At 43.0% G+C, this 9,700-nt stretch overlaps 1 protein-coding gene across 2 annotated transcripts; it reads left to right on the forward strand.

Moving 5' to 3' along the window:
* The first annotated feature begins 756 nt into the window (after nucleotides 1–756).
* Nucleotides 757–4,772, forward strand: b3gat3 (beta-1,3-glucuronyltransferase 3 (glucuronosyltransferase I)). 2 transcript variants are annotated; one of them, XM_030722833.1, is made up of 8 exons: nucleotides 757–1,094; nucleotides 1,187–1,294; nucleotides 1,385–1,565; nucleotides 1,657–1,840; nucleotides 1,933–2,094; nucleotides 2,197–2,283; nucleotides 3,547–3,750; nucleotides 4,061–4,772. In XM_030722833.1, exons 2-8 carry the CDS (start codon nucleotides 1,201–1,203, stop codon nucleotides 4,157–4,159), a joined length of 1,011 nt encoding a protein of 336 aa, XP_030578693.1. In that variant the 5' UTR covers nucleotides 757–1,094; nucleotides 1,187–1,200; the 3' UTR covers nucleotides 4,160–4,772. The 2 variants fall into 2 exon arrangements, with proteins under 2 accessions (XP_030578693.1, XP_030578692.1); XM_030722832.1 differs by having other exon boundaries at nucleotides 757–927.
* Nucleotides 4,773–9,700: the final 4,928 nt, after the last annotated feature.

Raw genomic sequence — 9,700 nt, forward strand, 5'->3', positions numbered from 1 at the left:
CAGCTGCTTTAAGAAAAAACCAGGAGGAAAAATACAAGATGGTATTTAACAAAATTACAAGTAATGCTGATCCTACTTTTAGCTTTGCATTGCATCCTTTTTATTAATATTGGCAGTTTTTTTAAAAACTCTTTACGTAATGGATTTTTTAAACGATTTTGAGTGATAATTCGTAATGCTTTCGTTCTCGTTTTTACAGTGCGCAGATTTCGTATTTGCCAAAAAATTTAAACTGTTGCAAGTTACTTTTTGGCCTAAAATCTGCCAAACGTGTCACACATATCTCTCATGAATGATATCAAGTCATTTTGAGCCAGAAATAACACTCCTGTCACAAGGTAGAACTGCTACAATCACTTTTGGCAAGATTACTTTTATATATTCTTTATTTATCCGGGTTTAAACTGTCACTGACATTAAAATTGTGTTTTTTCAGAGAGATCTGGCTCAGAGGGCAGCAGAAATTGCGTCAAATATAACACCACAGCATTAAATAATGATAGTTGAAGTGGCCAAAAAGGACCGGATTGAATATAATAATGTAGATACAATAACGCAGAATCATGAAGATACTCGACAAACAGGAAATTTCTTTATTTTATATATAAGCCCGTCAGAAATCCTGTTGACTACAGTCTATTCACTAATACAAGCAAAGACATTACACATCAAAAACACACAGAAACATCGGAAATCACTCTTCGGCATAACACCGGAACTATCTGCGGCTGTCGCTGTTCTGAGGGTGTTCCTTTTCGTGCCGCGCAGAAACCGGAAGCTGTTGGTACATTAGCTGCAGAAGAATGTCCTCTTAGCTGAGCGCAATGAACGGATGCTGGGATGCTCTGAGGTGCCTTTGCTCACATCTGTCCAAAATGACATGAATCCCTGAGCTCCATCGCTCAGCTCCGCCGTTTCTCGCCTCCGGTAAGAAACCCTGTGGGGATGTTTGTCTGGCTATAACAGCTTAGTTTCCACTGGTTTATCATTAAGTTCAGTTCATATTCGTGTTATTCGACCTCGCTGGGACTCAGCCCGCTCTGCCCCGTCCGAGGCTTCAGCCTGTCCGCAGTCAGCCGCGTAGAAACGTCCCGGTTCGTGCAGCTGTCGTTTGTTTGCACGGCTTCATCTGATAGCGGGACAATGAGAAAACCCTGAACAGGATACACTTTCTGTCACCTTTCAGCTGGTCAGGGTACCATGGCAACGAGGATGAAGCTGAAGCTGAAGACTGTGTTTATGCTCTACTTCATGGTCTCCTTCCTGGGCCTCATCTATGCGCTGATGCAGCTTGGTACGTGAATCCTGCCTAAATGTCAGCGTCAGTGGAAAAATGTGCAAACCTGAGTAGCAGCATTTGATTCACTTTGTTTTGTTTTTGCAGGCCAACGCTGTGACTGCACAGAACACGACTTCCATAAAGACCGCACCATATCTCGGCTGCGGGGGGAGATCCGCCATCTTCAGGAGGAGATGAAGAAATCGGAGGTGACAAAACAACCTCAGAAACAGCCAGCCAAACCTTCCCTGCCCACCATCTTTGTCATCACTCCAACATACGCGAGGTAGCCTTTCTCGTTGTGGTTGCTTCATCTCCTTCCTCCACTGTGGACTCGTGCCCTGATTTCACCTTCTCTCTGATTTCTCTGTCTTCAGGCTGGTGCAGAAGGCCGAGCTGACTCGTATGTCCCAGACTTTACTCCACGTCCCTCAGCTCCACTGGATCGTGGTGGAGGACTCGCCGCACAAGACGGCTCTGGTGACCGACCTCCTGATGAAGAGCGGCCTCACTTACACGCACCTACACATGCCCACCGCCAAGGACCGCAAACTACAAGAGGTTCATTCTGATTTCTTTTTTTGTCTTATTGATGCACATTCTTGGAATTTTTTTCCCTTATTTTAAAACCTTGAGTCATTCTCCCCCTTCAGGGTGACCCTAGCTGGCTCAAGCCCCGTGGAGTAGAGCAGAGAAACGAGGGGCTACGGTGGCTTCGGGAGGACAGGAGGGCTCAGCCAGGAGGGGACAACCAGCAAGGAGTGGTGTACTTTGCTGATGATGATAACACATACAGCCTGCAGTTATTTGAAGAGGTGGGATATTTGAATGAGTGAATATGTTTATTTCTTTTACTCTTAGGCTTACTTTATCAGTTACTGATGTCTGCAAACAAATGTCCTCTTTTCTGGCCTCAGATGAGGAGCACCCAGCGGGTGTCGGTGTGGCCGGTGGGGCTTGTTGGAGGGATGAAATATGAAAGGCCTGTGGTTGAAGGAGGAAAGGTAGGTTGTTGTTTTGGTTTTAAAATAGGCCTTTGGGGAGTGACTGTGCATGCTTATTTCTTACCATTTAAGAAACAAAGACGTGTTTATGCTTGAGTAGAGGAAACCCAACTTTTAAAAACTGCTCAGACTGGTAAAGTGGTGTGCTTTTATTACAGTTCTGGGGATTTTCCCACAGGGAAACGTAAAATTCTCTTGAGGGTGATGCCTTTTTTTTTTTTTGCCTAAGTCATGAGAACTGTGCAGACTTCTCTGAGATTCAGTTAAAAGCTCCTGAAGAGTGTACTAAGACATCATTGTTTTGCCACATTGCCAGCTTTTAATATGCGTGCAATATATGCTTTGCAATATTTCTCATATGTTCTTCTACAAACATAATTATTATCTTTGCCTTTCTCTTGCAGTTGTAGCACTCAGACTGGTTGACACTAGGGCTGGTTGATTAAACAGATATATGTAGTTCAGTTGTAGTTACGTAGCAACCGTTGTCTCAAAATACATCATACTGTAAGGTGAAGAGAGAGAGAACCCCAAGTGACTAATCCCTGCAAGCAAGCACTCTGAGACAGCAGCAAGGATGAACTCCCTTTTAACAGGAAGAGACCTCCAGTGGAAACAGACTTAGGGACCGGCAGCCAATTGGTGCAACCGGCTGGGGGGGGAAGACTTGCAGTCTAGTGTGCTCATGTGCTCATAGACTATGTAAAAGACTGGTGGAGCCTCTGCATCTGGAAAAATGAAGCCATGAAGTCATGGCTTTAACCTACATTTGTTTGAGTGGCCAGCAGGGGCAACTCCGCTGGTCACAAAAAATTACTGCGGTTGGATAGATATCCATGTTGGTGAGCCAGTGGTGTCAGTCACTAGTCTGAAGTTTTAATTGAATACAAATAGAATTTTGTTTTTCAAGTTATGGTCATCATTACAATCAAAAAGTAGGATTAAGCAGTGTGCACCAGCCTGGTGAAAAACACCACTTCAAACTGGAGATTACAAACTAGTGAATGATGGAAGTCAGGCGGCTATGCTATCTTTTATATGCAGTTGAATTGCCAGTTAATGGGCTGACAGTGGCTGGTAGTAAAATTTGAAAATATTGCCCCACTCTACATTATAATTTGATCAAGAAATGCAGGTTTAGAAGTTTTAGACCTCATGAAAAGCCTAAAAACACAGAATATTGAGGCCAGCGTTGCACAGTAAAGCTAAGGTTTTAAGTCGGATCTAAAATACAGTGATCATGTTTTTGATGATTTGTTCAAGGTTGTTCGCTTCCATACCGGCTGGCGTCCCAGTCGCCCCTTTCCGATCGACATGGCTGGTTTCGCTGTATCCCTTAAATTAGTCCTGGCCAATCCGGAGGCATGCTTCGATGGAGAGGCACCAATGGGCTTGCTGGAAAGCAGCTTTCTTCAGGGACTGGTTACCATGGATGAACTGGAGCCCAAAGCAGACAACTGCACTAAAGTATGTACGTGTGTGTGCTTGTATGTGTGCTTGTGTGTGTGTGCTTGTGTGTGTGTGTGTGTGTGTGTGTGTGTTAAGCGATAAAGATGAAGACTCATCTATGATTAGTTTAGAACAGCTGATCCAGTGTGTATGAAATGCTCCTTTTGAAGTCTAGAGACTCTCTTCTTTTTTATCTCTTATGGAAACTGCAGGAAAAGAGACCTCTTAAAAGAGAAGTAAAATGCACGATGGAATTTGTTTTATTTTGACAACAGTTGTAGTCAAAGTTTGTATATGAGGTCATGCGTTGTAACTGCGTGCTTTGCAGGTGCTGGTGTGGCACACACGGACAGAGAAACCGAAGATGAAGAGAGAGGAGGCGCTGCAGGCTCAGGGAATGGGTTCAGACCCTGCTGTGGAGGTCTGAGGAGCACACACACCCACGGTGTATGATATACTCTGCTGTTTAATGCTGCATATGTAACTCTGCATTGTAAATACTGTAAAACACTAAAGCGTCGGTTAGAAGAGAACCTGGTTATGACTGTCTGTTATATCAGGTTGTAAATATAGGTGTATATCCACTGTGTGTTTTGTCACAATTGTGCTGATGTCTTTGTTCGATTACCTGTTGGGGGCGCCAGTGTAGAGGTTTGTGAAGCCATGCTGTTCTCCTGCTGCTGGAGCATTTTTGCTTGAAACTGGAAGGAGGATGCGTCTAATAGCAGAAGCGTCTCGTGTCATTCATGTTTACTTGTAGCTCAGTGGATCTCCTGTGATATTTCTCACTCCTGGCAGCAGTTAGACGTTTTTATGGCTGAGTTACATCAGGGGCTGGATGTATAAATGATGCGACAGGCAAAAAAAAACATGCGCACAAACTGGTATTTAGAAAGGAAGAAAGGAAGTACGCATGAAGCACATTCATGGGTACAAACATAATTCATTTTTAATGGAAAGTTGAGCCTGATATGATAAAGTGAAAAGGGATTAAAATAATACATAAAATAAAGCTTGTAATTTGAATTAATTTTTGTTTTCACACTGTAACACACACACACACACACACACACATATATATATATATATATATATATATATATATATATATATATATATATATATATATATATATATATATATATATATATATATATATTATAATATATAATTATAATATATAATTATAATATATAATGTGTGTGTGTGTGTTTGTGTACAGTGTCCCATTCACAAACTGCCTTGAAAAGAATTATGTACTAAATGTTATCAGGATTCTTTTTACAAGTTATTGAAATGTTTGTGGCTCTATGGTGTAGTGGTTAACTGCTTTGCCTAGCATGCCAAAGATCCCCAGTTTGAGACCAGGAGGAGACACAAGGCAGTGTAGTCCTAGCACCGGTCCCAAGCTCGGATAAACGGAAGGGTTGCGTCAAAGGGCATCCAGTGTTTTTTTTTTGTTGTTTTTTTTTTTATTATTATAAAAAAACGATCTATTCCCGATCAAAAACATTCAGATTCCATCTCCTGTGGGGACCTCATGGTAGGTAAGGGAGCAGCTCAAAGTACGCTCATTCAAATTTTAGTGGCGCGGGCGTGATAATGAAGTAAGACAGGCTGCTCTGGTGATTTCAGAACTGAGATCACTGAGCAAAAAACATTTTCCTTTCTCCATTTCAGGGTCTGAATTTTACATTCGGTGATACTGAGCTGCTTCTTTGATGTAGTTTTTGATGTCTAAAAACTTATGCAAACAGTGTTTTTCAAATGAAAATGGGGAGTGTCTACTGGGGAGTCAGATACTGATATCAGCTCATAGTGCTCACATATGTAAATACATATTTATAGAGTATGTTAGAGATATGTTGAAAAGATGATGGGGGTCATTGTTAACTTTCCAGCAATTAGCAGCTGTTCCTCAGTTACATGTATTGTAGAAAGTGCCGAGAATAACTAGACTCTCAGCCAGTCTGCTGTAGAAATTATGTAATAACATATATCTGATGTCCACTATATTGCCAAAAGTATTCACTCACCCATCCAGATCATTGAATTCAGGTGTTTCAATCACTTCCATGGCCACAGGTGTATAAACCAAGGGCCTAGGCATGCAGACTGCTTCTACAAACATTTGTGAAAGAATGGGTCGCTCTCAGGAGCTCAGTCAATTCCAGCGTGGTGCTGTGATAGGATGCCACCTATGCAACAAGTCCAGTGGTGAAATTTCCTCACTACTAAATATTCCATAGTCAATTGTTAGTGGTATTGTAACAAAGTGGAAGTGATTGGGAAGACCAGCAATGCAGCCACAAAGTGGTAGGCCATGTAAACTCACAGTGGGGTCAGCAGATGCTGAGATGCATAGCGCACAGAGGTCTCCAACTTTGTGCAGAGTCAGTTGCTACAGACCTCCAAACTTCACGTGGGTTTCAGATTTTGTGCTCCCAACTTTGTGGGAACAGTTTGGGGATGGTCCCTTCCTGTTCCAACATGACAGTGCAAAACGCAAGGTCCATAAAGACATGAACGAGCCAGTTTGGTGTGGAAGAACTTGACTGGTCTGCACAGAGTCCTGACCTCAACCCGACAGAACAACTTTGGGATGAATTAGAGCAGAGACTGTGAGCCAGGCCTTCTCATCCAACATCAGTGTCTGACCTCACAAATGTGCTTCTGGAAGAATGGTCAGAAATTCCCATAAACACTCCTAATAACTGTAGAAAGCCTTCCCAGAAGAGTTGAAGCTGTTATAGCTGCAAAGGGTGGCCTACATCATATTGAACCCTGTGGACTAAGAATGGGATGTCACTCAAGTTCAGATGCGTGCGAAGGCAGACGAGTGAATACTTTTGGCAGTATAGTGTATCTGTGATATCAGTCAATAGAATCAGCAAACAGTTATTCCGGCTCAAGAGTCTGCATCTCTTAGTGGTTATAGATGGAAGTGAAAATAAGGCTTAGAAATGCACAGTGTTTTATGCATGTGGCCCCAGGTCTGGCTTAGCCACTTTTCTCTGGTTCCTCAGTCACCTGGATATAATCTGTACCCAGGTTGGACAGTGCACCCAGCCCTTCAATCTCTTTCCTGTTTTTGAACCACGAATCAGTTGCAGCAGAGCCCTTTTGTTCATGCATGGCTTCAGTTTTTGCGTGATTAGTGTTCGTAAGTCAGTATTCAGGCATATAGATGCTTTCTTTCTTTTTTCAAAAGCAAGTCATCTGCATCAAAGGGATGATAATAATCTTTACCCAAACTGTGTAATAACAGTGTCAAGGTTTAAGTATTGTGCAGCCAAGTTAATGAACAATTGCATCATTTTTTTTTTTAATCAGTTAAAATATCTGTGACAAAAACAGCAGCTACTAAACATGCCGAGCAGTGAACAAATCCTGGAGACTATTTGTTGCCTTGTCTTTATTAAGCCCTCAGCAACCTGTGGTGCAACTTAGCAACACAGGCTCGACAAACACATGTGTAACGGTTCCACACCCAGCTTCAGTGCTGCACCTCAGAGCACCATTTCTGGGGTTTTTTTTTTAATGGTGCTATTGCACCATTAAACTAGTTTAACCCAGCATGTACAGTTTTAGTGATGCTTTTTAAAACTAAATTCAAAAGTGGAGTCCCTGAATAATCAAACAACAACACTGAAACTCATATAAATGACTTATGCAATAAACAAACACACAGCACGCCCTCCATTTTATGTTTCCACACTGTGGCGATCAGAAAAATACTTGAATTTGCCTCCAACGGGCGGGAAATCCCTGTTACTTAGCAGCAGCGGTATATCATAGCTCGAGCTGTGCTTAATTATCTTCCACATTCCCTGGAGTTCAATTATTGGAGAGCAAAGAGCTTCTCATCTGCTGTATCTGATGCTGTAAAAACAGCTAGTGCCTGCTTATGTGTAATTAGTGCCTGTAAGTAACTCCTCTACTGGCGTGTAATGTATTTATTATCGTTCTTTACATTGTACAGTGCGATCATGTCTTTCCCTGGCCTTGGAAATTAAAGTAATGTAAAACATGACACTTATCTCCTGTTCTTTTTAACTTAAGTGAAACGTTTTGCCTGTAAAATTGTGCTTTTATTGGCAGGGGGAAAAAAAATGGATTTGAGGTTCATTTGCCATTCAGTGACACTTGGAGGCACTGAATGCAAGCAAGGACGATTGATGGAGGTGGTCTGTAGTGGGACAGGATTGATGTTTCCTTTCTCCACCTCTGCAGATGAAATGTTAAATCTTTGCTCCCTACACTGAGGGGCATTTGTCTCCTTCCTGCCTTTCAGGACCTTTCAGAAGTTGTTTAAAACCTGCTGATTTGACATAATTGAACGTACCTCCTTTATAAATGGCTTTTCGTGGGACCTAGTCAGCAGCACATCGGTTCTCTGTGCAAGTGTGTCAGCTGTGACTCGACCTTGTCACGCGCTCCTCTGACTTGTCTGTTATTTTTAATCACTGTATCTGCTTCTGTCACCCTCCGTAATTCAGCGCTCTAGGTTTTGATCTGCCTGATTTTCTGCAGTTTCACCACATCATCACCTCACAGTCCCAACTCCCAAAACCCAACTTGTCTCTGCCTGACAGCGACCATGGCAACCTGCTCTCAGGATCCAGTGCAGTCATCAGTGATTACCCTCGTGGGCGGGGATTCTCTAACGTCAGAAAAGCTGAGGTGAGTGATTGACAGCTGTTACGCCCTCTCTGAAGAGAAGCAGCCCACTCGGTGACTATATATGGAGCGTGTGGATGCGTACTCACGCAGGGACTGTAAGATGAGGATGCAGCGGAAGGTGAGTAAGAAGAGCTGAAGTCAGAGTTAAATGCACACCAGCTTTGATCCGCGATGACTCACTCGGACACACGAGTGCATCTGGACGCTCACACACTCGACCAGACTGCTCGTGACTCTGGAAGCTAGAAGTTTTATCACTGTCTGTAACAGTAACGACTTCGCTGTCATGAATGACACGCCACACTTGGTTTAATGTGTGTTTTCCTGATGATGTGTCATCACAGCTGCGCAGTAAGCCTCTGCATGCATGTACATGAAGGTGTGCAAGTGCTATTAAACCTGGCATGGGGTAAAAAAACAACAGGCACTGACATCATTGCCCAACACACACAGAGCTAAACAGGTCCCACTCCCTGTCCCACCCAGTCAAAGTCTTTACTTTACAAACAGTAAGATACTCATTGACCAGGCTAATTGATTTTAATCCATATACACATATTCTTACCCCAAGGGATACCTGCGTTAGAGGTTAACAGTTCAGGGTGTTACACTGACTCATCGGTGGATGTGAAAAAACATGTCAAGCAACCATTTCAACATTCAAATCAGAGCCCTTGATCTCATTTTGGTACTTGAGCAACATTCACTTATTCCAAATAACTAACAAGTATATATTTAAAGGACTCTCTTCTTTGTGGTGCACACTTCAAGGACACAACAGTTCAAGTGTTAGTGGTGTTTGGATGAATATTTGTGTTTTGAGATAAAAGCACACACGTCAAATGAGAAATGAGATAAAAAGCAGGGCGTGGTGGTTAGCACTGCTGCCTCACAGTTAGAATACCATCTGGAAGGCCTGGGTTCGAGTCCACCTTGGCCCAGGCCCCTCCCTCTCTCCCTGTGTGGAGTTTGCATGTTCTTCCCGTGTCTGCGTGGGTTTTCTCTGGGTGCTCCGGTTTCCTCCCACAGTCCAAAGATATGCACTTACTGGGGTTAGGTTAATTGGCTACTCTAAATTGCCCATAGGTGTGAATGTAATTGTGGATGTTGTCTGTCTCTCTGTGTTATCCCTGCGACAGCCTGGCGACCTGTGTGGAGTGTACACTGCCTCTTGCCCTGTGTCAGCTGGGATAGGCTCCAGCCCCCCCTTGATCCTAAACAGGATAAGCGGAAGTGAATGGGTGTATGAATAAAAGCATTTCTGACAGGGATGCCTTCAGTTTGA

The sequence above is a fragment of the Archocentrus centrarchus genome (assembly GCF_007364275.1).
Source record: "Archocentrus centrarchus isolate MPI-CPG fArcCen1 chromosome 18 unlocalized genomic scaffold, fArcCen1 scaffold_23_ctg1, whole genome shotgun sequence".
Classification (NCBI taxonomy): domain Eukaryota; kingdom Metazoa; phylum Chordata; class Actinopteri; order Cichliformes; family Cichlidae; genus Archocentrus; species Archocentrus centrarchus.

Coding starts and splice junctions, on each gene's coding strand:
- b3gat3 (XM_030722833.1), top strand. CDS start 1,201: ATGGCAACGAGGATGAAGCTGAAGCTGAAGACTGTGTTTATGCTCTAC. Junction 1,566..1,656: donor ATCACTCCAACATACGCGAG/GTAGCCTTTCTC, acceptor CTCTGTCTTCAG/GCTGGTGCAGAAGGCCGAGC. Junction 2,284..3,546: donor CTGTGGTTGAAGGAGGAAAG/GTAGGTTGTTGT, acceptor GATTTGTTCAAG/GTTGTTCGCTTCCATACCGG.